Source organism: Gymnoscopelus braueri (assembly GCF_963280865.1).
Source record: "Gymnoscopelus braueri genome assembly, chromosome: 24".
Taxonomy (NCBI): domain Eukaryota; kingdom Metazoa; phylum Chordata; class Actinopteri; order Myctophiformes; family Myctophidae; genus Gymnoscopelus; species Gymnoscopelus braueri.
In genome coordinates, this window is record NC_137626.1 from 11,832,589 (window position 1) to 11,860,178 (window position 27,590).

Here is a 27,590-nt window from a genome sequence, read left to right on the forward strand (position 1 = left end):
AGGAGCCATTTCCAAGTTCCATTTGTCAGTTACAGACCCCCATGAGGGTCAATTCACTGAGACACTGAGAAACAGTCAGTGGTGTAAAGTAACTAAGTACATTTACTCAAGTACTGTACTTCAGTACAAATTTGAGGAATTTTTACTGTACTGGAGTACTTCCCATTTTCAGTACTTTTACTTTTACACCTCTAAATCTCAGAGGCAAATATTATACTTTTACTCCACTCCAATTATTTGAAAACCTTAGTTACAAGTTACTTTGTAGATTTTGATTATCATTACAAAACATACATTAACCATTTCAGCCAAATATACATTTCGGCCATTTGAAAAACGATCTACAAGCTCACAATGTGTCACGATGCGACGCATTTTGAGCTTGCTATTTTCAAAAGATGTTTACACATTTGAAACCTTGTGAAATGGGACATTCTGCATAATGAGTACTTTTACTTTTGTACTTTAAAGGAGGAGTTACTAGGAACTACTCTTTTAAGTACATTTTTATGCCAATACGTTTGCCCTTTTACTCAAGTACATTTTGATTACCGGACTTTTACTTGTAACAGAGTATTTCTGCATTGCAGTATAGATACTTGTACTTAAGTAAAACATTTGAGTACATTTTCCAACACTGAGAAACAGTGCCATATTGGACGATGCTGGTGACATCACGCTACACCACAAATTACATTTATAAGGCTCGTTGACCATCATCCATTCAAAGTGGTCCAAGGTGTCAGCAGTCATCTTTGAGAAAAGTCGCTGAAAGCCAGTTCACTCGTATCGAGCTAATACGGGATACAAGGAGCGTTACAGAATGCACTCGGGAAAAGAAACGACTCCGGTGGAGCAACTCCTGGAGGTGATGGACGGCCAGTTCACACGTGCAGCGGATCAACTGGAGATCTACGGGCGGCAAAACGGGACGGGATTCTTTGCACTCCTCCTCGAAAGCATCATGGCGTTTCCCTTGCAAGGCGTCATCTCCGTCTTTGTGCTCCTCCTCACGCCCATGGTGTCTGCCTTTCGGTTGGTTCTCTTCATGGCAGGTGCGTACTGCCTGGTCGTGGGCATCGTCCTTCATCAAGTCCATGACGCCTCCTCGGAGCTCAAGCGGCTCCTGGACGCAAAGTACCTGCTGATGACGTTGGGGTTGCTCCTGATCATTGTTGGTGGCTTTGATGGTTTGGGAATTTTGAAAGATTTTACTTTGTATCTAGTTTGCATGTGTTTCATGTGTAATATAAAGACATTCACGCACTGGCTGGCTACTTATGCCTAGTAGTGTTGCCAGATTCTGTGAGAGAAACAAGCAACCAGGTCTAGGAAAACCAGCCCAAAAGAAGCGACTATGGGCCACATGAGCACTTTAACAAGCTCACAACGCGTCACGATGCGACGCGTTGTGAGCTTGTAGATCTGCTATTTTCAAATAAAATCTTGCGGGGAAATTATTATAAGCAGATCTGGCAACCCAGATGCCTAGCTGTGACTGCACTCTGCGCTCAGTTGTATCTTATATCTAAAAGCTGATCTTTTAGTTTGAGAACCTGATCTACGTACGTCTGGCCTTCTGTAAATCAAATTGATATCGGAATTCAGTAAAAAGGATAAAACATTTTAAAGACTTTCTAAAGCTGAACATTTTGAAGTCTGAACAAAGGATGGCGAAGCTATAGACTAGAGCATGCCAAAGTTTTCGAGGAAAAAAAGTAATAGTAAATGGTGACAATGATAACTGAACCTCAGACTTTCAGGTGTCCTGTCTATGACGTCAGTCATTCATGCTGTATCTATGATGTTTCAGCCCAATCTGAGCGCCATTGAAGTTCAATTATATATATATAATATGGGAAACAAAAAAAGGAATGCATGGAGACATTGGAGGTACTTTGGCCTTCTAGCAGCGTGCACATGAAATATGGCACTGATCAGCCCAACAGTCTGCGAGATTAGCTCTGGACCAGTGGTTCTCAAACCTTTTCATGTCAAGGACCCCCAAATTGACACTTATTAACCCGCGGACCCCCATTTGAAAAGATAAGCCAGGGACCCCCATAAGAGAAGATTTTTACGGCTCTAGCCGTTAACTCTGAGAGTGTACAAATGGAACCAAATGGACCCGTTAGGGTCCATTTGGTTCCATTTGTACACTCTCAGAGTTACAGACCCATAAGGGTCCATTTGGTTCCTGTCCATCATTTAGCTGGGGACCCCCTGGAACCCCCTGGAAACCCCTCAAGTACCCCTGGGGGTCCCCGGACCCCACTTTGAGGACCAATGCTCTGGACAAACCAAGAAACATACAGACACACACAGACAGACAGACAGACAGACAGGCCTGAAGGGGATGCAACGTATTGCGAGTTCAATAACTGAAGTAAATACATATAATCAGATGGGTCTGGAATGGATGCACTGCAAGGCAGTGTAGGATACTTAATCAGCCTCTGCACCCTTCTGGGTCCATTTGGTTTCATTTGTACACTCATGGACATCAGTGTTGATTTCGTCGACTAAAACTATGACGAAAAATGTTCGTCGACTACCTTTTTTCATAGATGAAAACTAAATAAAAACTAAGCTGCGATGACTAAAAACTAAGACTAAATGTAGTGACAATTTCGTCAGCAAACAGAAACTAGACTAAAATGTTAGGGAGGGACTAGTGGAGACGAGATCCAGTAGAACTAAAAGACAAGTCATTTTATGTTTGGTTGCACTTCGTGTAGATCGGCTATTTTCAGCATGCAACCAAGTGTAAAATCAGCCATTACGACGCCATCAAGGCACCGCCGGAATACATATTAGTCGACTAAATCAACTGTAGATTTAGTCGACTAAATTCTTATGATATATATATAGTCGACAAAAATATTATGATACTCAGTCAACTAAAACTAGACTAAGTCTAAAACATTTCAGATGACTAAAATATGACTAAAACAAAATGGAATTTTATTCAAAAGACTATGACTAAAACTAAATAAAAATGTGCTGTCAAAATTAACACAGTGACGTGAACACAGGCATTTTACTCATAGCAGCTATAGCAAGCAGCAGTAAAAAAATGTAAAAGGTGGATGAATGGAGTTCCAAATCATCATGCAGAGTCCTGACTCTTCTCTAACGGTGACTTCCTCTGTCCGACCTCTCGTCCTTAATGCACAAAACATCCCAGAGAGAGTCAGTCCAGCCCAAATGGTTCTTCCAGAGCAACACGGTGTGGTACAACAAAAATAAAAGCTCCTGGAAAGCAACAAAAACACATGCTTCGTGTCTTGTGATTCTTCATGCTGTCCCGGGTTTCTTCTTGTAACTGTCAGACTTGCAGCGTTCAAACATACGCCGTCCAACAGTGGTGGAAAGTAACTAAGTACATTTACTCAAGTACTGTACTAGTATTTCCTATTTTTAATACTTGTGTACTTCTACTCCACTACATCTCAGAGGCAAATATTGTAGTTTTGACTCCACTACAATTATTTGAAAACTTTAGTTACTAGTTCCTTAGATATAGATTATTATATTATAAAACATACATGAATCACTTCAGCCCTATTTTTTACGTAGGCCATTTGAAAATGAATTGTGATCTACAAGCTCACAATACGTTGTGAGCATGTTGATCTGCTATTTTCAGTACTTTTACTTTTGGTAGTAGTATATTTTGATGCGAATACTTTTGTACTTTTACTCAAGTAACATTCTGAACACAGGCCTTTTACTTGTAACAGAGTATTTCTACACTACTCCTACTTTTACTCAAGTAAAATCTCTGAGTAGCTACTTCTTCCACCACTGGTGTCCAATTATTGCATCTTATGTCTATAGATGCAAGTTTATATCCAGCATGTGTGGCACTTTGGGGCGGGCATTAAAGGAGTGGTTCACCCAAAAAATTACTTATTTTCTATCGATTAGACACCCCATGAAGCATTGAATTCATGGAGACTTTTTTGTTTTTGTCACATTCCTAAGCCAATAATTTGATAACTGGCGGTCTCTCCGGTAGGAGACACAAAGAGTCTACTTTGTGTCTCCTACCGGATACATTAGCATCTTTATTATTATCATCAAATTATTGTCTCAGGAACTAAAAAACCTCCATGAATTCAATGCTTCATGGGGTGTGTAATTGATAGAAAATAAGTAATTTTTTGGGTGAACTACTCCTTTAATACTTAATGGGTTGTTCTTCATAGTTATTGTTCAATAAAATTATAATGCGTCCTGTATGACAAATTGTTAATAAGACCATGTCTCTGATCCCAAACATGTATCATGTTCTCATGAATGCTTTTGAGAGGATGTGTTTCCATTTACCAATTCGACCCTATACTTCGTTGACCGAAGTACCCCAGGGCTCTATACTTGGTCCTCTCCTTTTCCCCCCCTACAGCTAGTTTTGCCATTTTCGGGCAGTAAACATCTCAACTCATTTTATTTGGTTTTTTAGATTTATTTGGCTATGCTTGTAGATCTGCAATTATTTGTATTTTTATCCTGAAAATTTGTGCAAATTATTATATGCATTTTTAACTAAAATCTTTGCGTCTGGGGGTCCCTGGAACAAAATATTTTTAGATGGGAGGGGGTCCGCGGAAAAAATACATATTATATTGGGGGTCCTTGACATGAAAAAAGTTTGAAAACCATTGATAATATAGCAACATAAGTAAAAAAAAAATGAAAATAAAATAAAAACATTTAGGGAAAAAAAAGAAATTAGGATTAAGGGCGCGCTCCCACCAAGAGTTGGCTGGCCGCTGTTTGCAGAATCTGCCAATGCATTGTCAATGCAAATGCGTTGATTCACGCAAGAGCAGATTTTTCCGCTAGTCGCGCAGACCTTGCGTTTATCTGCTCTCCGCGACTAAGCATAAAACTGCTGGAGGCAGGCGCTGATTTTCTCCCTCTGTCCAATCGGGTGAGTCGAAGGCGGACCGTCTCAAGACTCAGGAAGCAACATGGTGCTCAAGGCAGCAGGCACAGGCGGTGCTACGGGGAGGCTCCTGAAAGTGAGTGACAGGCGCGACACTCCCGTTTTTTAGAATCCGCTGGCTGCAAAAAACTGTGGCCGCGCACAACCTGCGTTTAACAGCGGCCAGCCAACTCTTGGTGGGAGCGCGCCCTTAGAAGACATTTGTAAAATCCCTAGAAGCAAAGATTTGAGTTAAAAACTTTCGCTTTAAAAAAGTATATATATATTCAAACTAAAGATTTGCACACATTTTCACGATTTAAAAAAAAAAATAGCAGATCTACAAGCAAATCTTTGCGTCTGGGGGTCCCTGGAACAAAATATTTTTAGATGGGAGGGGGTCCGCGGAAAAATACATATTATATTGGGGGTCCTTGACATGAAAAAAGTTTGAAAACCATTGATAATATAGCAACATAAGTTAAAAAAAAAATGAAAATAAAAAAAAAAATAGGGAAAAATAAAATTAGGATTTAGAAGACATTTGTAAAATCCCTTGAAGCAAAGATTTGAGTTAAAAACTTTCGCTTTAAAAAAGTATATATATATTCAAACTAAAGATTTGCACACATTTTCACGATAAAAAGAATATATAGCAGATCTACAAGCTCGTAGCGCGGCACCGAGCTTGTAGATCTGCTATTTTTATATAGCCAAATAAATCTTAAAATGACACAGATGCATTCCCGGTCTTAAAGGGTTAATATGGAGCCCTCTGGTGGTTGGACTAATTAGTTTGAAAAGCCACAAAGAAAAAAAAAAAGAAACTCCAGCCACATGAGAGAGAAACAACTGCCCCATCCAATGAAGCCACCTGCTCACATCATGTGCTCTCACCCTGTGCCACGCCACTAGAGCAGCGGTTCTCAACCTGTGGGTGGGGGGACCCCCCCAGATGACATTAAAGTGACAGCTTGTAGATCGGCTATTTTCACAACATTTATCGGTGGAACAGAGTCAAACTAAATGTTAACACCTCAACTCCTATACATTCCAAGTGCTTGTCAGGGTGTTGGGGTCCCCAGTTCAAATATGACTGTTTTGGGGGGGGGGGGGGTCCCCTGTTCAAATATGATTATTTTTAGGGGTCCCCATCCCAGTTTAAATATGATTGTTTTGGGGGGTCCCAGTTCAAATATGATTATTTTTTGGGAGTCACAGCCTGAAACGGTTGAGAACTATTGCCCTTTAGAGCACTGGTTAGTGGTTACCAAACAGAGTGTACTGTACCAAGGCCAAGCCATGAGACAGGTCCAGCTGTGCCATGGGATTTTGTGACATCTCTGTGAGACATTGAAGACATCAACTGAAGGGGGGGGGCATTAGGAAATGCTGGGGGGGCGGCTTCCTCGGCGCCGCGCGATTGTTTAGGAGTAGTACTGCATGTGTGTGTGTGTGACTGTGTGTGTGGAAAATCAGGGCAGAGGATTATTTGAATTGTGCAATGATACATGATGGAATATGATTAAGGATTATTTTGATTATGGTAAGCTCACATTTCATATCATGACATAAATGTAACTTTCACAAGCCCCCCCACCCAAAAAAAAAAGGAAAAAAAAAAAAAAGAACTTTTTTTTTTTGGGGGGGGGGGGGCAGTCAGGGCATTTGGGGGGGCATTGCCCCCCCTTGCCCATGCCTAGATCCGGCCCATTAATGTCTGTAAAAATCTTTAGCACGCTTTTGGGTCGTACAGTTGACTGCCCAGGACAGGACAGGACAGCTTAGGACAGAACAGGACAGGACAGAAACGAACAGAACCAGAACCAGAACAGAACAGAGAATGGAGACAGAGTATCAGTGGTGGGAAAAAGTACTCAAATGTTTTACTTAAGTAAAAGTATCAATACTGCAATGTAGAAGTACTCTGTTACACGTAAAAGTCCGGAATTCAAAATTTACTTGAGTAAACGTACAAAAGTATTGGTATCCAAATGCAGTAAAAGTACTAAGAGTACCAAAAGTGAAAGTACTAAAATGTTTGAAAATAGCAGATCTACAAGCTCACAACATGTCGCATCACGCCGCGTTGTGAGCTTAGCGGTAGATCTGCTATTTTCAAATAGCCGAGATATAAAAAAGGGCTAAAGTGGTTAATGTATGTTTTATAATTTAATAATTGATTTATGTAATAATCTACAAAGTAACTAGTAACTAAAGTGTTCAAATAAATGTAGTGGAGTAAAAGTACAATATTTTCCTCTGAGATGTAGTGGAGTAAAAGTAAAAGCATTGAAAATTGGAAATACTCCAGTAAATTAAAAAAAATACCTCAAAATTGTACTCAAGTACAGTACTTGAGTAAATGTACTTAGTTACTTTCCACCAGTGCAGAGTATCATGGCGCCAGGAGGGGGGAAAGAAAGCTCTAAAAAAAAATGAAAGACTGAATAAGAACTCAAACAGAGTGAACTTATGTATAGGCCCTCCAGCCGCCGCACTCCAAACTGATTACATGGCATTTCTTCTCGGGCAAAAAAAGAGGCAAAATTACAAGGAGAAAAAGGGCACAGTAAGGTAACACTAAACTCTACTGTATAGTTCCTTAAGGAGAGGAAGCCTCCTCCCACTCGTGGCTCTCTCTTCTAAACACCCTCAAAACGGGGACTATTTTTGGAGAAGAATCCTTCAGACGAGACGGTCACCACAGGAACCGCAAGCATGCGTGGTGTGAAAGTAACTAAGTACATGTACTCAAGTATACTGTACTTAAGTACAATTTTGAGTGTATTTTTTTACTTTACTAGTATTTCCAGTTTTCAGTGCTTTTACTTCTACTCCATCTCAGAGGCAAATATTGTACTTTTTACTCCACTATTATTTGAAAACTTGAGTTACTAGTTACTTTCCAGATATAAATGATGATATCATAAAACATGCATTAAGCACTTTAGCCCTATTTTATACATAGGCAGGCTATTTGAAAATAGCAGATCTACAAGTTCACAACGCGTCGCATCGCGACGCGTTGTGAACTTGTAGATCTGCTATTTTCAAATGGCCGAAATGTATAAAGGGGCTGAAGTGGTTAATGGTTAATGTTTTGTGATAATAAATACATCTAAGTAACTAGTAACTAAAGTTTTCAAATAATTGTAGTGGAGTAAAAAGTACAATATTTGTAAAAGTATTGGAAATGATACTCCATTAAAGTAAAAAAAAAAAAAAGTACTTAAGTACAGTACTTGAGTACATGTACTTAGTTACTTTCCACCACTGCCTGTAGAAGACTCCCCCTCATATAGGACCACCATGTGGGACGTTTTACCTAGCTTCCTTTTTGAGGAAATAAAAAAGGTGGACATTACCCAACTCTATAAAGGTCGTTTAAAGACAACACAACCCTCCTACTCTAACCACAGCGATAAAAAGGAAAACAAAAAGACATTCAGGCTTCCAATGGTGTAAAGTAACATTTACTCAAGTACTGTACTTAAGTACAATTTTGAGGTATTTTTACTTTACTGGAGTATTTCCAATTTTCAATACTTTCACTTCTACTCCACTACATCTCAGAGGCAAATATTGTACTTTTACTCCACTACAATTATTTGAAAACTTTAGTTACTTTGCAGATATAAATTATTATATCATGAAACATACATTAACCACTTTAGCCCTATTTATATATCTAGGCTATTTGAAAATAGCCGATCTACAAGCTCACAATGTGAGCTTGTAGATCTGCTATTTTCAAACCTTTTAGTACTTTTACTTTTGGTACTTTTAATGTTATTTTACGGTTGTTATGTTATTCTTTTGGTAATTTTGATGCCATTTACATTTGTACTTTTACTCAAGTAACATTTTGAACACAGGCCTTTTACTTGTAAGGGCGCGCTCCCACCAAGAGTTGGCTGGCCGCTGTTTGCAGAATCTGCCAATGCATTGTCAATGCAAATGCATTGATTCACGCAAGAGCAGATTTTTCCGCTAGTCGCGCATACCTTGCGTTTATCTGCTCTCCGCGACTAAGCATAAAACTGCTGGAGGCAGGCGCTGATTTTCTCCCTCTGTCCAATCGGGTGAGTCGAAGGCGGACCGTCTCAAGACTCAGGAAGCAACATGGTGCTCAAGGCAGCAGGCAGTGCGGGCTACGGGGAGGGTCCTGAAAGTGAGTGACAGGCGCGACACTCCCGTTTTTTAGAATCAGCTGGCTGCAAAAAACTGTGGCCGCGCAGGCGCGCACAACCTGCGTTTAACAGCGGCCAGCCAACTCTTGGTGGGAGCGCGCCCTAACGGAGTATTTCTACATTGTGGTGTTGCTATACTTTTACTTAAGTAATGTAATCTGAGTACTTCTTCCACCATGCACTGCAGGCTTCCAGTATGGTGCCCTGAGAGAATAGTTCACAACCGGAGCAGATGCTCAATGTATCACAGCGGGGGGAAAACACAACAAGCTTTTCTAACCAAGCTTCTAAACGCATGCAGGTCAAGTAAATAAGAAAACTTTCATTTTAACAAGGAGGTTTATCAGAATAAACAAAGGCCCTTTACAGAGCATAAAGGTTATGATTTTGATAATAGCTATAAAGTGTATATCATCCAGAGCTTGTGTGTGTTTCTGTGTGGTGTGCACGCTGTCTGTATGTGTGTGTGTGTGTGTATGCTGTTTCACACATTCTAATCATGTGGCCAAATGAGGGTTAAATATTATATTTTAGTCCTCTTGCACTACACAGTGTAAGAACAGGTGGCGTGGCCATATGCATAATTTACACACTTGAGTAATTGCGTGGGTTCCCACGCAATGGAGTTTTTGCATTGGGTTTGTGATACATTAAAGGGATAGGTTCACCCCCGAAACTGATGACCGGTTCCGGTAGGAGACACAAAGAGTCTCCTTTGTGTCTCCTACCGTAACCGCTGCCTACGAGTCCGCTGGTCATCGATTTATTGGCTTAGGAATGCGACAAAAACAAAAACAATATCCATGAATTCCAGTGTCCATGGGGTGACTAATCGATAGAAAAAAAGATTTATTTTGGGTGAACTGTCCCTTTTAATACTATTCACAGGCATGGGCCTATTTCTTTTTTTTTAAAAGCAAGTTAAAAATTCACTGTGGAGATATTAACCACTTGAACCCTAGCTTCCCTATTCTGGGGCTAGGATTTGGTGAAAGTCAATCCACAAAACTCACAACGCGTCACAACACGACACGTTGTGTGAGCTGATGTTCAGTGAAGATATTTTGTGTTTAGAGGAGCAGAAACAGGAGGGGGCCTAGACTAGTATAATTAGCACGGGTGTAATTTATGTCATAGAACTGGCATGTGAAATTCTTAGGTTTATGTTAACCACAGGCCTTCTTTTCTGCATAACTCAACACAAGCCCCGTGGGGAAAGGTAATTTGGTGAGCCGCCAGGTGAGGGAATTCCCATTGCAATCTCATTTAGTCTCAGCCACCATGTTTTAGGTCTACTATAACTGCAGCACAGCCTGTCTAGACCAGTGTTGCCAGATTCTGTGAGAGAGAGAAACAAGCAACCAGGTGATAACAAGCAACACTGATGATACGTTCCCAGGTGCATCCATGTGATGTATTCTTTATAATCAGCTATTTGAAAATAGCAGATCTACAAGCTCAACGCGTCGCATCTTGTAGATCGGCTGTTTTCAAATGTAATCTTGCGGGGAAATTATAACAAGCAGACCTGGCAACCCTGGTCTAGACAGTACCTCTCTGTTCCTGTATGTATGTACGACTTGTTTTACAGCGAGACAGTGAGATGTTTTTGACACATTTATTCACCGATGGATGCAAAAGTATTTCACAGTTACGATCACAAAACAACAAACTATAAACAATACTGCTTCCATAAGGTTTTGTAAACAGACATGCTTACCAAAAAAAACACATTTTCGACAAGATTTTTTTCCTGATCATGTGGTATTTCAAAACAGCTGAATCTTTATTTTTCATCATTCCGCATTCGCTGTCGCCTCAGGGCAGTGGTGTAAAAAGTACTCAATTTTTTTTTACTTAAGTAAAAGTATCAATACTGCAATATATAATTACTCCATTACAAGTAATAGTCCGGAATAAAAAGTCTACTTGAGTAAAAGTACAAAAGTATTGGTATCAAAATGTACTTAAAGTACCAAAAGTAAAAGTACTAAAATGTTTGATCATTTTAGTACTTTGTTTTTTTTACTAAAAATGTACTAAAATGTTTGATAATTTTAGTACTTGTTCGATCTACAAGCTCACAACGCGTCGCGATACGACGCGTTGTGAGCTTGTAGATCGGCTGTTTTCAAATAGCCTTGGTATAAAATAGGGCTAAAGTGGTTCATGTATGTTTTATAATGTAATAATTTATATCTGCAAAGTAACTAGTAACTAAAAATGACAAATAATTGTAGTGGAGTAAAAGTACAATATTTGCCTCTGAGATGTAGTGGAAGTAGAAGTAAAAGTATTGGAAATTAGAAATACTCAAGTAAAGTACATATACCTCAACATTTTACTCAAGTAAATGTAATTAGTCACTTTCCACCACTGGCCTCGGGGCTAAACAGACACGGCAAACAGGACTCCAAACAAACAGGGTTGAAAGGAACGTGACATACTTGGAGCCCCATGGCTGAACCGGGCCACCTTCCTCTGGCCAAGTGGCCTCTACTCGATCCTTCTCCTCCATTTTTAATTCCCTCACTGAATGATTCATGAACATTATTTGTGTTTTGTGCGCCTCTGGCACAGACACAAGCCAGCTCACGCGTGGAACTGTCCAGCACAGTGCAGTACAGTACAGCACAGGGGGGGTAGCTGCCAGTGTTGATTTTGTCAGCAAATTTTGATTTAGTTTTAGTCATAGTCTTTTGAATCAAATTCCATTTAGTTTCAGTCATATTTTAGTCATCTGAAATGTTTTACTGTTAGTCTAGTTTTAGTCGACTAAATACCATAAGATTTTAGTCGACTAAATCTACAGTTGATTTAGACGACTAAAATGTATTTTGGCGGTGCCTTGATGTCGTCGTAATGGCTGATTTTACACTTGGTTGCATGCTGAGAATAGCCGATCTACAAGCTCACAACGCGTCGCAGAGCGAAGCGCTGTGAGCTTGTAGATCTGCTATTTTCAGAGCGCAACACCCGAGCGCAACCAAACATAAAATGACTTGTCTTTTAGTTCTACTGAATCTCTTCTCCACTAGTCCCTCCCTAACATTGTACTCTTGTCTTTATTTGTTGACGAAATTGACAATATATTTAGTCATCATAGCTTAGTTTTTATTTAGTTTTTGTCAGTGAAAAAAAGGTAGTCAACGAATATTTTTCGTCATAGTTTTAGTCGACGAAATCAACACTGGTAGCCGCAACCAGTGATAGGTCACACACCGTATTGTATTGTCACATCTTTGACAGTGTTGGCTGTTGCTGAGGTGTTGGCTTTAGGTGCGCATGCATACTGACAGGATTAATGTAAATGATGATTTACTGCTTATTATTATTGGCTGAATAACGTCCCAAAGAGGAGGAAATAAAAGTCCTAAGTACTGTATATATTCATTCATTGTTTTATAATATACAAACAACGGCAATAAAATGTATTGGGGAAATATATTTTGCACCCTGGAAATACATTTTCACGGATGTATTTAAGATTTTGGCTACTCAAATATTGTCTCGCAAATAGGATTGTCTAAAATACAACATTTTCTGAATATTTTGAAAGATATAAAATGCTGCATAGTGTTACAATTTGAGCCCAGTATAGATCACCTCTTGCTTCTGTTAATTAACATAATCACATCACGTATTATATAATCACCTACAGGAAATACGCTAGTTCAGACCTTTGAGAGACAATGCATACACACGATATCCAATGTCGTAAAATGACCAACGGAACTATTGGCTTAAGTCCGAGTTTCCTCTTGCATTATGCATCCATCAGTTGACCTCTATAGCAGTGGTTCTCAACCAGTGGTCTGGGGACCAACAGTGGTCCTTGAGGGGGTTCCAGGGGGTCCCCAGCAAAAGGTGTCAATACATTTTCACCCCTTTATCCATATTGTATACGTTGGCTATTCAAAAATAGCAGTTGTACAAGCTCACAGCGCGGCACGAAGTGACGCGCTGTGAGCTTGTAGATCTGCAATTTTTGATTTTTTTTTCGAAAAATCTTGAAAGTGTTTGAAGAATTTTTGAGAGTTTTTTTTTTTTTAACACGAATCTTCTCTTGTGGGGGTCCCTGGCACAAAACATTTTCAGATGGGGGTCCGTGGAAAAATGTATATCAATTTAGGGGTCCTTGGCATGAAAAAGGTTGAAAACCACTGCTCTATAGGATTTCACCTGTTTCCGGGACTTGTCAGAATCTAGTCGTATAAAAAATTATCCCGTAATATTTTTTATATACGACTAGATTCTAGCCAATTCCCTTAAAAGACGCGCCGTGATTGGCCAGTAGTCAGGAAGCGTGCCTTTCCAAATATGGCGGCCCCGCGATACAGACGCCCCCCCAGAGTCGGAGGAGGCGTCTACCTTTATATGTCTATGTCTCTAACCGCCAGGTCCTGGCGAACTGTCTCCCACCAGTGTTGCCAGATTCTGTGAGAGAAACAAGCAACCGGGTCTAGGACAACCAGCCCAAAAGAAGCGACTATGGGCCACATGAGCACTTTAAAGTTGTACAATGCAAATTCACAACTAACGATTTTTAGCAACCTCTGCTGGTCACTACCGTCACTGCATACAATTTCCTTAGTCCTCGATTACCCAGAATTCCATTCGTTTTCACCGGAAGCCGGAAGCGTTTCAAAAAGCGATCTTTTAATTGTTTTATACTATCTAAGGATCGTTTCTCTTAGCCAGTGGAGCATTAGTTACCATGAGCTGTGCTTTCTTTTTCTGTTCTTTTTCGATCTTCTAATCCTACATTCTCTTAAAATCAGCGTGAGGTTCCTTTTTGTTATTAGCGCGGAGTTCCTGGCCAAACAGGAAACCGTTGCGGTAGTTCCTGGCCAAACAGGAAACCAGTGCATTTCCACCTCCGTTTTCCGGCCAGATGACGTCATTTCCCCGGGAAAGTCCCCCCAGTCCACGTTCAATAGAAAATATATAAATAAAAGGCTTCCGGGGGTGAAATTCATGGAGTGGGTGTTGTGAAACTTTTGCCACTCACAAAAGATATACAATTTAACTTTAGTTTTGTTGAAAACGTTACCTAGTATGCCTTTAACATATACCTCAGCTATTTGAAAATAGCCGATCTTACAAGCTCACAACGCGTCGCGATGCGACGCGTTGTGAGCTTGTAGATCGGCTATTTTCAAATGAAATCTTGCGGGGAAATTATAATAAGCAGATCTGGCAACCCTGTCTCCCCCCACCCCCCCCCCCCCCCCTCCTTCATTTTCACCTAAGCGTTTTATGCCAGAGGTCGAAGCAGGGCACCACGTGCAGGCGCACGTACTTGTGGCCGCCGGAGGTGCACTCCAGGCACCCGTAGACCGTCTCGCGCTTCTGGTTGCCCATGCCGCAGAGCGCGCAGGCGCCCTTGGGGATGTTGTGGTTGAGGAGGTTGACGCGAGCGTGCGAGCCGCCGTCCCTGCCGTAGGCGGAGGAGAGGTCCGTCATGCTGGCGGCCTTCTCGTAGTAGTCGGTGACCACGTCGTCCATGTAGGTGTCGGAGTGGGTCAGCTCCTGGAACGTCTGGTCGTCTGGGGGCAGTGGTGGAAAAAGTACTCAAATTCTTTACTTAAGTAAAAGTACCAATACTGCAATATAAAAATACTCTGTTACAAGTAAAAGTCCAGAATTCAAAATTTACTTGAGTAAAAGTACAAAAGTATTGGCATCAAAATGTACTTAAAGTACCAAAAGTAAAAGTACTAAATATTTGAAAATAGCAGATCTACAAGCTCACAACGCGTCGCGATGCGACGCGTTGTGAGCTTGTAGATCGGCTATTTTCAAATAGCCTAGGTATAAAATAGGGCTAAAGTGGTTAATGTATGTTTTATAATATCATAGTTTATATCTGAAAAGTAACTAGTAACTAAAGTTTTCAAGTAATTGTAGTGGAGTAAAAGTACAATATTTGCCTCTGAGATGTAGTGGAGTAGAAGTAAAAGTATTGGAAATTGGAAATACTCAAGTAAAGTACAAATACCTCAAAATTGTACTTAAGTACAGTACTTGAGTAAATGTACTTAGTTACTTTCCACCACTGTCTGGGGGGGCCGGGCGGGAGGCGGGGGGCGGGGTAAGTACATTTTATTTATATAGTGCACTTCTCACATGAGATAACTCACAAAGTGCTTTACATACAGTTGAGATTAAAAACAAAACAATGTCTTAACCCACTAAGACCTGAAGCCGATTCTACAAATGGCTTCTAAATCCCAACAGTGTTCTTTCTATGTCAGCGGTGCTCAAACTTTTTTCATGTCAAGGACCCCCCCCCAAAACGATATGAATTTGGCCGCGGACCCCCATCTCAAAACGTTTATTTCCAGGGACCCCCCCAGAAGCAAAGATTTGAGTTTAAAAAAATAATAGCTTTAAAATAATGTATATTCAAAGATTTGCACACATTTTCACGATTTTTCGAAAATAGCAGATCTACAAGCTTGTAGCGGTGTACTTTTGGCTCCGCCCCCTCAGCCAAAAGTACACCCTGCGTATGTCACTGATCACATGACCTCAATTAATTATCCAGTTCTAGGCAACATAGAAGGGGGGGGGGGACTTTTTTCTTATTTCCACACAACAGCTCTAAGGTGTATTAAAGACATAGTTCAACGTTGAAAATGAGTGGTATTCCCCTTTAAGAGGAGTTTTTTGCCTCGCTAATAACAGGGCTCCATGGATATCCATGTCGGTCGCACACAGCATATCTTGGAAAGTACTGGCTGGATACCCGTGGGATATGCTGTGCACCTCCACGCTCGGTGGAGGATCAACCTGACCATTTGAGTGACCCCATGACCTTTCCCAGTGGTGGAAAAAGTACTCAAATGTTTTACTTAAGTAAAAGTATCAATACTGCAATGTAGAAGTACTCTGTTACAAGTAAAAGGTCTGGAATTTAAAATTTACTTGAGTAATAGTACAAAAGTATTGGTATCAAAATGTACTTAAAGTACCAAAAGTAAAAGTACTAAAATGTTTGAAAATAGCCTAGGTATAAAATAGGACTAAAATGGTTAATGTGTGTTTTATAGTGTAATAATTTATATCTGCAAAGTAACTAGTAACTAAAGTTTTCAAATAATTGTAGTGGAGTGAAAGTACAATATTTGCCTCTGAGATGTAGTGGTGTAGAAGTACAAGTATAGACAATTGGAAATACTCCAGTAAAGTCAAAGTACCTCAAAATTGTACTTAAAGGGACACTTCACCCCCAAAAAACTTTGTTTCAATGGATTAGTCACCCCATGGAGACTTGAATTCATGGATATTTTTTTTGTTTTTTGTCTCATTCCTAAGACAATAATTTGATGACCGGAACCGCTGCCTACCGGTCCGCTGGTCATCAAATTATTGTCTTAGGAATGAGACAAAAACTAAAAAATATCCATGAATTCAAGTCTCCATCGGGTGACTAATCCATTGAAACAAAGGGTGAAGTGGGGTGAAGTGTCCCTTTAAGTACAGGACTTGAGTAAAAGTATTTAGTTACTTTACACCACTGACCTTTCCTCTAATGCCACCTTTAGATCGAAATGTCAAATAGCAGATCTACAAGCTCGCAGCGCGGCACGAAGTGACGCGCTGTGAGCTTGTAGATCTGCTATTTTTGAATAGCCAACGTACACAAGTATTAACGTACACGTACACGTGTATTAACATCTTTTGCTGGGGACCCCCTGGAACCCCCTCGAGGAGACCACTGGTGGTCCCCGGACCACTGGTTGAGAACCACTGCTTCTAAATAAAGATCTGGAGGTCAGAAAAAGCATTCTGTGGGTGCATAAGCAGATGCAGTACCATACCTGCCCTGAAGGGGTTGCCGTAGACGATACCGGAGAAGAAGCGACGCAGGCGACCCATGGAGAATCGCCCGATGAAACCTCCCAGCTGCTTCCTGATCTGTTCCTTCTCGAAGCCTCCGCACGACTCTGGGGCCACGCAGATGTCTGGACAAGGAACCAGTGGTGGAAAAAGTACTCAAATGTTTTACTTAAGTAAAAGTATCAATACTGCAATGTAGAAATACTCCCGTTATAAAGTAAAAGTCCGGAATTAAAAATGTACTTGAATAAAAGTACAAAGGTATTGGTATCAAAATGTACTTAAAGTACCAAAAGTAAAAGTACTCATTATGCAGAATGTCCCATTTCAAGTTTTCAAATGTATGAAAGTCTTTTGAAAATAGCAGATCTACAAGCTCACAATGCGTTGCGATGCGACGCATTGTGAGCTTGTAGATCGGCTATTTTCAAATTGCCGAAATGTATATAGGGCTGAAGTGAGTAATGTATGTTTTGTAATAATAATCAAAATCTACAAAGTAACTAGTAACTTGTAGTAACACTAATTATTGTAGTGCAGTAAAAATACAAAATTTGCCTCTGAGATGTAGTGGAGTAGAAGTAAAAGTATTGGAAATTGTAAATACTCAAGTAAAGTACAAATAACTCAAAATTGGAACCGATGGATTAATGGATCAATTAAGGGGAAAAAAACAAATCAGCAAAGCATTCTATATTTTATTCTGTCTGTATATGTCGTCTGTCTGTCTGTCTGTCTGTCTGTCTGTCTGTCTGTCTGTCTGTCTGTCTGTCTGTCTAACCTGCCTGTTAGTCACTCAGTGCATGAACAAATTAACCACATGAACCCTAGCGTCCATATATGTCCTAAGGGCGCGCTCTCACCGCACTTTTATTTAACCTCTGGGGCAGAATCTTCCAATGCATTGTCAATGTAAATGCGTGGATTAGGGCATTCACAACTAATGATTTTTACTAGTCGACTCATTTGACCACGTAGTAGTCGACTAGTCGACTAGTCGAAATTTACATTTAAAAAAAATGGGGGGGGCATATAAAGTCAGGAGGATAATAATAATAGTAAGATGGGGCATTACTATGGCATTAAAACAAATTACTATATATATTTTTTTTTTTCAACTATTCGACTAGTACCAACAAAGTCGACTAGTGGTTATACTAGTCAACTAGTCGACTAGTTGGTGAAAGCCCTAGCGTGGATTCACGCAAGAGCGGATTTTTCCGCTTGTCGCGCAGACCTTGCGCTTATCTGCTCTACGCGACTTGTCCATTGGAAGCATATAACTGCTGGAGGCAGGAGCTGATTTTCTCACTCTGTCCAATCGGGTGAGTCGAAGGCGGACCGTCCCAAGACTCAGGAAGCAACATGGTGCTCTCAGTGGACCAACTTGAATGTGAGTGACAGGTGCGTCACAGCGTTTTTTTAGAATCCGCTGGCTGCAAAAAACTGTGGCCGCGCACAACCTGCGTTTAACAGCGGCCAGCCAACTTTTGGTGAGAGCGCGCCCTAAGACAGTAGGTGAACATTCTACGAAAATAGCCAAATACAAACTTTGCGACGCATTGCATCTCCTTTGTGTTGCATTGCATCGCATTGTGAGCTTGTAGTTGTAAATGGCCTATTGTTGCTATTTGACGTACAACTAAGGCTACACAGTAACTAAGCTATAGGGCAAGTGGTTAAGGAAATAAGTTTAACCCATTAAGACCTGAAGCCGATTTCCACAAAATGTCTCCTAAATACCAACAGTTTTCTGAAAAACCTATGTTTCTATATCAGTGGTTCTCAAACTTTCATGTCAAGGAGTCAAGGACCCCCAAAATGATATGTATTTGGCCGCGGACCCCCATCTCAAAATATGTTGTTCCAGGGACCCCCAGAAGCAAAGATTTGAGTTAAAAATGTTCGCTTTAAAAGAATATAAATATATTAATTTGCACACATTTGACGCTATGAGCTTGTATATCTGCTATTTTTGAATAGCCAAAGTGTAAAATAATGCTTTTTAGCTCAAATGAAAAAGTGACACAGATGCTTCTTCAGGTCTCAATGGATTAATCAATCAATCAATCAATCAATCAATCAATCAATCAATCAATCAATCAATCAATCCAACCAACCAGGCCAATTAATCATTGATTTTAGTTAATGGTGAAGTGATAAAAGCCACCTCTCCATTACCCAGGGTGCTGTCTGGGAACACTGCGGGCGTTAGCAACGCACTGCTGCACACTTATAGTGTTACACACCTGCTGCCTGCCACCTGCCACCTGCCACCTGCCCATAACCATCCCCCCCTCACACAGTAACATGTGTGTGTGTGTGTGTGTGTGTGTGTGTGTGTGTGTGTGTGTGTGTGTGTGTGTGTGTGTGTGTGTGTGTGTGTGTGCGCGTGCGTGTGCGTGTGCGTGTGCGCGTGTGCGCGTGTGCGCGTGCGCGCGCGTGTGCGCGTGCGCGCGTGCGTGCGTGCGTGCGTACCATGTCTTAAGTAACCTGGGAGTAGTTCACCCCGAAAAAATCTCATTTTCTACTATATTCTATCACCCCAGCCTAGAATTCACGGAGATTTTTTTGTTTTTGTCGCATTCCTAAGCCAATAACTCGATGACAGAGTGGCTGCTCAGTAGGAAAGAGTCTCGTGGTGACTCCTCCGGTCATCCAATTATAGGCTCAGGAATGCGACAAAAACAAAAAAAATCTCTCTCTTAAGCCTGACGTATCCATCAAATGGCGAAGTATGAACCAGGCTTCCCGCGAGTGATGGAGGTGTTGTCTTTGTCGTCATTAACCCATTAAGACCTGGAACGCATCTGTGTCATTTTTTGATTTGAGCTAAAAAAGCATTATTATACACTTTGGCTATTCAAAAATAGCAGATCTACAAGCTCATAGCGCGGCACCGAGTGCCGCGCTACGAGCGTGTAGATCTGCTATTTTTGAAAAAATCGTGGAAATGTGTGCAAATCTTTGAATATGTATATTCTTTTAAAGCAAATGTTTTTTAACTGAAATCTTTGCTTCTGGGGGGGTCCCTGGAACAACATATTTTGAGATGGGGGTCCGCGGCCAAATACGTATCATTTTAGGGGTCCTTGACATGAAAAAAGTTTGAGCACCACTGATATAGAAACATACGTTTTTCAGAATATTGTTGGGATTTAGAAGACATTAATTACATTTTGTAAAATCTGCTTCAGGTCTTAATGGGTTGACGTATAGGCGCCACTGTGACAAAATACTTAGCCAGACTGCGTACCAAGCCGCCCGTCCAGGCGGACGAACAGCTCACAGATGCTGAAGGCGATGGTGGTGTGGGCCGGGATGACGATGGCCTTGTCTCGGCCCCTGGGGTTGCGTCCGTCGTCGATCTGGAACTGCAGTGTGAGTGGTGAGTGTTTTGTCTTTTGTCTTTTGAATACAATGTCATTTAGTCTGTCTAGTTTTAGCTAGGACTGAAAGAACGAGCCCAATCGATGGTCTTTAAGGGCGGATCCAAACCCAGCCGGCGGATTCCTGCGGCGCTTCCTATTGCTTCACCAATCTATGTCCACCGCCTACCCTTTTACTCCACTACAATTATTTGAAAACTTTAGTTACTGGTTACTTTGCAGATATAAATTACTAGTACTACATTATAAAACCTGCATTAACCATTTTGCCCTATTTTATACCTAGGCTATTTGAAAATAGCCGATCTACAAGCTCACAACGCGTCGCATCACGGCGCGTTGTGAGCTTGTAGATCTGCCATTTTCCAACCATTTTTGTACTTTTACTTTTGGTACTTTTTTTATGCCAATACTTTTGTACTTTTATTCAAATAACATGTTGAACACAGGCCTTTTACTTGTAACAGAGTATTTTTATATTGCGGTAGTGCTACTTTTACTTAAGTAAAATATCTGAGTACTTCTTCCACCACTGATTCTATTCGACTAAATCCACAGTTGATTTTGTCGACAAAAATGTCGTAATGGCAGATTTTACACTTGGTTGTATGCTGAAAATAGCCTATCTGCGACGATCTATCAGCTTGTAGATCTGCTATTATCAGAGCTATTACCCGAGCGCAACCAAACATAAAATGACATAGAATGTCTTTTAGTTCTACTGGATCTCTTCTCCACTCGTCCCTCCCTAATATTTTTGTCTAGTTTTTATTTGTTGACAAAATTGTCAAAATTGTCTTAGTTTTTGTCATCATAGCTTAGTTTTTATTTAGTTCGTATTTAGTTTTCGTCAGTGAAAAAGGGTAGGCGACGAACATGTTTCGTCATAGTTTTAGTCGACGACATTATCGAGTGAGCGGCCGTTAATTTCGACTGATGTCACATGCAGTCGAGGCCATCAAGCATTCAGCCGTTACCCCCTAGTCTACGACGAGGCTAATGGAGAGTCAGGTGTCAAAGATGCCTCGTTAATGAATGTATGACGTGAGGGGAGAGAGATGGGGGGGGGGGGGGGAGAGAGAGAGAGAGAGAGAGAGAGAGAGAGAGAGAGAGAGAGAGAGAGAGAGAGAGAGAGAGAGAGAGAGAGAAATAGCTTTTATAAGAATAAAATAAAAAGAGAGAAATGCCTTTCAGCTGGGGCAACAGAGAATCAGGAGTGTGCCGCGCTGCGAGCTTGTACATCTGCTATTTTTGAACTTTTGAAAAATCTTGAAAGTGTGAGAAGAACTACTGATTTAGAAGGCAATGTGTGTGTGTGTGTGTGTGTGTGTGTGTGTGTGTGTGTGTGTGTGTGCGTGTGCGTGTGCGTGTGTGTGCGTGTGCGTGTGTGTGTGCTTACCCTCATGGTGGTCCCTCTCATCCCAGCGTGCACGGTGAGAGAGCACTGGCGCGTGGTGCGGATGCTCTCCATGACGATGCACAGAATGCTCCGCCCACTCTCCCTCGACTGACGAATCAGACAGTGATCCATGTCCACCTTTCTACCGGGACAGAAAGTGGGGGAAATGGAACGGAAGAAGAAGAACAATAATAAGAAGCTGTTCACATGGCGATTTTTGAATGTTCTCAACGTCTGGTTTGGGGACCACCAGGGGTCCAAATGGACGCTTAATGGGTCCGTAACTCTGAGAGAGTGCAAATGGAAATAACTGATCTACAAGCTGACAAGGTGTGGCAACCATAGACCGTAAAAGATATGGACAGTGTTACGCCCATATAGACTCTATACAGACAGTAAATGAAGCCTATTTTTCAGCAATTTCAAATCCGCCATCTTTCTATATCCTATGCACTCGGAAATGAATGCTATTGGTTGGGACCAGCCCATGGGAACATGACAGTGATGACACTGTTACTGTATGCCCTTGACGTCCTTCTCCCCGACGATGAAATAAATAATTCATCAAAAAAATAGATCATTTTTCTTGATCATTAAAAAAACATCAGCACGGCTGAGCTTACAGTCAGCCAATTAGCCTTGAGTGTAGGAGGTATAGGCTGAGTGATGGAGGTACAGGCTGAGTGATGGAGGTACAGGCTGAGTGATGTAGGTACAGGCTGAGTGATGGAGGTACAGGCTGAGTGATGGAGGTACAGGCCGAGTGATGGAGGTACAGGCCGAGTGATGGAGGCACAGGCCGAGTGATGGAGGCACAGGCTGAGTGATGGAGGTACAGGCTGAGTGATGGAGGTACAGGCTGAGTGATGGAGGTATAGGCTGCGCTGATCAGATGAACAACGCCAGCCAGACGGTGTCGTCTGGACGCTAAGACGAGCGTCAGATCAGGCAGATAGCAAGTCGCCATGTCTGCGGGGTCGACCGTGCAGAAGCAGGTGTCTACTAAAGCAGTGGTTTTCAACCTTTTTCATGCCGAGGACCCCTAAATTGATATACATTTGGCCGCGGACCCCCATCTGAAAATGTTTTGTGCCAGGGACCCCCAGAAGCAAAGATTTGAATTAAAAATGTGCTTTAAAAGATATATTATACTCAAAAGATTTGCACACATTTTCAAGATTTTTCAAAAATGGCAGATCTGCAAGCTCATAGCGCGGCACTCGGTGCCGCGCTATGAGCTTGTAGATCTGCTATTTTTGAATAGCCAAAGCTAAGTGGATAAAATGATTGTGAAGCTATGTTAACTCTGGCTGTCATAGAAGTTAAGAATCAAAGTAACAGGAACCATTGTATTCACGAATAAATTGTGAATGAAATGCACTAGGCAAACAATAAACATACCAGCATTTCTATCCACTGTTCACAACAGAAGGTTCTACTACCCGGACATACCAATGTCTGTATGTTCTGACACAGTGGTTCTCAACCAGTGGTCCGGGGACCACCAGTGATCCTTGAGGGGGTTCCAGGGGGTCCCCAACAAAAGGTGGTAATACATTTTTCACCCTTTTATCCATATTGTATACGTTGGCTATTCAAAAATAGCAGATATATATATGCTCAGAGCGCCTCACTTTGTGCCGTGCTGCGAGCTTGCAGATCTGTTATTTTTGAACATTTTCCAAAAAAAAATCAATTGTTTGAAGGAATTTTGCACTTTTTTAACACAAATCTTCTTTTCTGGGGGTCCAGCTGGCACAAAACATTTTGAGATGAGGGTCCGCGGTCAAATATATATATCAATTTAGGAGTCCTTAGCATGAAAAAGGTTGAAAACCACTGTTCTAACAAAGTCACGAAAAACAATCCTACTGTGCTAGGCGACTAAAGGTATTGTGGCTCATCATTGTGGCTGACTGGTTAGGCTTCAGCAGTAAGCAGTGCAAATTTTGTCAGCAAATTTTGGATTTAGTTCTAGTCATAGTGTTTTGAATAAAATTCCATTTTATATTGTATATATTGTACCTGGAGTTGAGCTCCCGCAGCAGGATGGGCACCTCCACCTCGTGCTTAGTGACGATGCCGAAGGAGGCCTTGACCGCCACGGAGTCGGAGCCGTCGATGTTGAAGCCCACGTCGTGGATGAGATGGTTCCCCAGTTTACCGTTAACGGCCACGTCCGACTTATCCTCATAGTTCAGGAGTTGATAAGAGGACACTCCTGGCGTAGAGACAATACATTGCGATGAAGTTTTGTAAATGAAGATGTAGGGAAAACACGCACCAAATATCTTAATATTGAATCATACTAGACCTATACCCGTCGGCGGGGATATTGAGCACCCAAAGTGCGTCATGGTTCCGTTTGTTTCACGGATGGTCCGCTTGTTTCACGGATGTGGCAACACCGGCGCTTGTTTCACGCACATGATTTGGCAACCCGGGAGCCAGGAACACAAAAATGCTATAACAGCTGACATTTGGGGAAAGCGGGAAACGGGCTTTGGTGTTCCATGCACATGGTAATGGTCAATGGCTGGGTGCAAATGCAGATCAATTGCTCCAGCCACTGAGGAGAACCGGGCAGATTATATACCATATTTAATAAATACGGTTTTGCGGTTTTCAAATATCTGTTGGCACAGAATCAAATGTTTTATGGTCATGACTCACCAGGAGCCTGGATGGCTTGGTTCCATGCAGGCTAAAAATAATTTATATCAATATTTTCGGAAACCTGTGTGGGAAAAATGTATGGGTTTTCTAATTGTGGCACCACGAAAGGGCCGCCCGCCACTGCTATGCCCTATTCTACAACTACCACTATATTACAGTGTTGGAAAAAAGTACTCAAATGTTTTACTTAAGTAAAAGTACTGCAACGTAGAAGTACTCTGTTACAAGTAAAGTCTGGTATTCAAAATTTACTTGAGTAAAAATACAAAGGTTTTGGTATCAGAATGTACTTAAAAAATGTACAAAATGTACTTAAAGTACCAATAGTAAGTACTGAAATGTTTGAAAATAGTAGATCTACAAGCTCACAACGTGTCGTGATGCGACGCGTTGTGAGCTTGTAGATCGGCTATTTTCAAATAGCCTATGTATAAAATAGGACTATTTATGTTTTATAATGTAATAATGTATACAGTATCTGCAAAGTAACAAGTAACTAAAGTTCTCAAATAATTGTAGTGGAGTAAAAGTACAATATTTGCCTCTGAGATGTAGTGGAGTAGAAGTAAAACTATTGGAAATTGGAAATACTCAAGTAAAGTACAAATACCTCAAAATTGTACTTAAGTACATCATGTACTTAGTTACTTTCCACCACTGCTATTACTACTGCAACAACTACTACTACTACTATAACGCTGACTGTCACTAGCCTACTGCTATAACTATTACTACTGCTGCAACTACAGTAGGCTACTACCACTGATGTCACTGGGCCTACTAACATTTACCACCACCACCAATGCTACTACTACAGTACTACCACCACAATTACTCCTACTACTTGACAGCCATTACTACAGTACCAGCTATAACTAATGATAATATTACTAACTATTCACATGCAATAAAAACAAAAGAAAACGTAATCAAAACACATTAAAACGAGAACAAAATAACAAATGGAACGTGGAATTAATACCATAATAATTAATTCTACGTCTCCATTCCTGAAATATGACTGATGTAGGCTGGGTTTGACCTTGACCTTTGACCTATTCAAGGGCCAATAATCTCTTCAGGGCAACCTACTGACATTTCCACCATGTTTTCATGAAAACAAGACCAGGAGACCTGGTTCTGCCAGACCCAGAATAAGTACTTTATAAGATCAGAGCACTACGTCACCGGACTTCACATGACGTGTCAGCCTGTGTCTATGCCCATGTATGGACGAAAGGGGGACAGACTTTTTTTGGCCGGGGCCGGAGGACAAAGTGACCATGCCCATGTATGGACGAAACAGGTACAAAGCCTCATGTAAGCCCGACCCCTTGGGTCTGGCAAAAAAAGTTATTGTGTTCCCAGATATACACAGTGGTGTAAAATAACTAAGTACAAAGGCTACTTAAGTACAATTTTGAGGGATTTTCTCATGAAATGGTTTTAACTTTTTACTTTCTTCAGTATTTACAATTTTCAATACTTCTACCCCACTACATCTCAGAGGAAAATATTGTACTTTTACTCCACTAAAATGATATGGTGCATCCACGTGACGTTTTTTATTTATAGTTACTCTATTTATAGTGGCTCATAGGAATAGACTATGTGACAACCAGGAACAGTCTGGTGACCACCGTAGAGTCGGTTGACAGACGGAATATAGACGGCACCCAGGAGCAGTATGGGTTGGCGCCCCCAGCCTGTGTCTTCCGTGAGAAAGAAGCCCAGAAAACCCACAGTGAGTCCCTCCACGTGCCAGAGCCTCCCCCGGTCCCGGCAGAGTAGTTCCGGAGAAGCGGATTGAGTGGCCCTGTCTTGCCCTAAGAGGACTGACCGTGGGTAGCTACTGGGACGTAAGTCGGGGCTTGATCAACCCCGGCTGGGTCACCTGGGCGAGGGTGTATGTTGCAAGACCCGAAACACCCGAAGACCCCAGGCTACGACACTGATGATACGTCCCAGGTGCATCCACGTGATGTTTTTTATTTATGTAAAACTATGATAAGCTCTTTCATTTTAGATTGTTTTACCCAATAAACACCTGAACATTCAAATACTGCACTACTACTGTAACAGACACATGCCCTCTAATGAGTCAAACAACATGCAGGTTCACTGGGTCCTAGGTGCCCTGGCTTTGTGTTAGACTCATTTTAACGATAACAGTCATTATCAAATTGTATCTTCTATACCCTTGTAGCCTAGAACTAGCCAAATTCTATCAATAAACAACTTTTTTGATCAACATTATAATGTCAAATTCTCACTGCATTACTGTACCTGCGGTGATCTCCTTCTCCCCGACCAGGATGTCCTTCAGGGAGAAGGCGCTGGACGCGTACTTGACCTTCTTCCAGAAGTGCTTCTTCCTCCTCCGTGTGACCAGGCTGAGAGGCTGGTAGTGGTCGGCCTCGCTCAGGCTGGGCACGGGGATCAGCCTGCCCGTGTCGCCCACCTGCTTCACAAAGTTCTTAGTCGCTGCGGCAAACATTTCATTTGTAAGTGTGTGTGTGTGTGTGTGTGTGTGTGTGTGTGTGTGTGTGTGTGTGTGTGTGTGTGTGTGTGTGTGTGTGTGTGTGTGAGAAAGGTTTTTATACTGAATAAAACAAGTGAATAAAGCTACAAAAAAGAGTCACTCCTCGTGTCACACAGTCTATTCCATCAGATGTGGTACATGTGTCTCCCTCAGCTCTCTCCCCCTCAATGGGCAACCTGTTTGCTGGGTCCTTCTTTTTTAACTCGCACATGTTCAATAATGCATGTGCTGTAAGGTGATATGGTGCAAGGTGTGTGTGTGTGTGTGTGTGTGTGTGTGTGTGTGTGTGTGTGTGTGTGTGTGTGTGTGTGTGTGTGTGTGTGTGTGTGTGTGTGTGTGTGAACCTGATCTCCCATATAGTCCTCCTTGTACATGTTCCAGCTGTCACATGACATCAATTACAGGTGAGGTTGTCAACATTTGACTTGTCTGTCTTAAAAAACCTCAACCAGGAAATTACATTTTCCAAGGGATTATCCGTTAACGAGACCTGAGGCCGATTCTACAAATGCCTTCTAAATCGTTATCACACTTTCAAATGTTTTCAAAACATTTCAGCAGCGCTGTGTGAGCTTGTACATCTGCAGTTTTTGAATAGCCAATGCAAAAATCTGAA

At 41.4% G+C, this 27,590-nt stretch overlaps 1 protein-coding gene across 1 annotated transcript; it reads right to left on the bottom strand.

The window, feature by feature from the left end:
- Positions 1-14,367: 14,367 nt before the first annotated feature.
- Positions 14,368-26,929, bottom strand: pjvk (pejvakin; the record flags this gene model as incomplete). Its single annotated transcript, XM_080422661.1, has 6 exons — positions 14,368-14,672; positions 16,950-17,093; positions 20,225-20,342; positions 21,757-21,898; positions 23,782-23,977; positions 26,719-26,929. 6 exons carry the CDS (start codon positions 26,927-26,929, stop codon positions 14,368-14,370), a joined length of 1,116 nt encoding a protein of 371 aa, XP_080278787.1.
- Between the last annotated feature and the right edge of the window lie 661 nt (positions 26,930-27,590).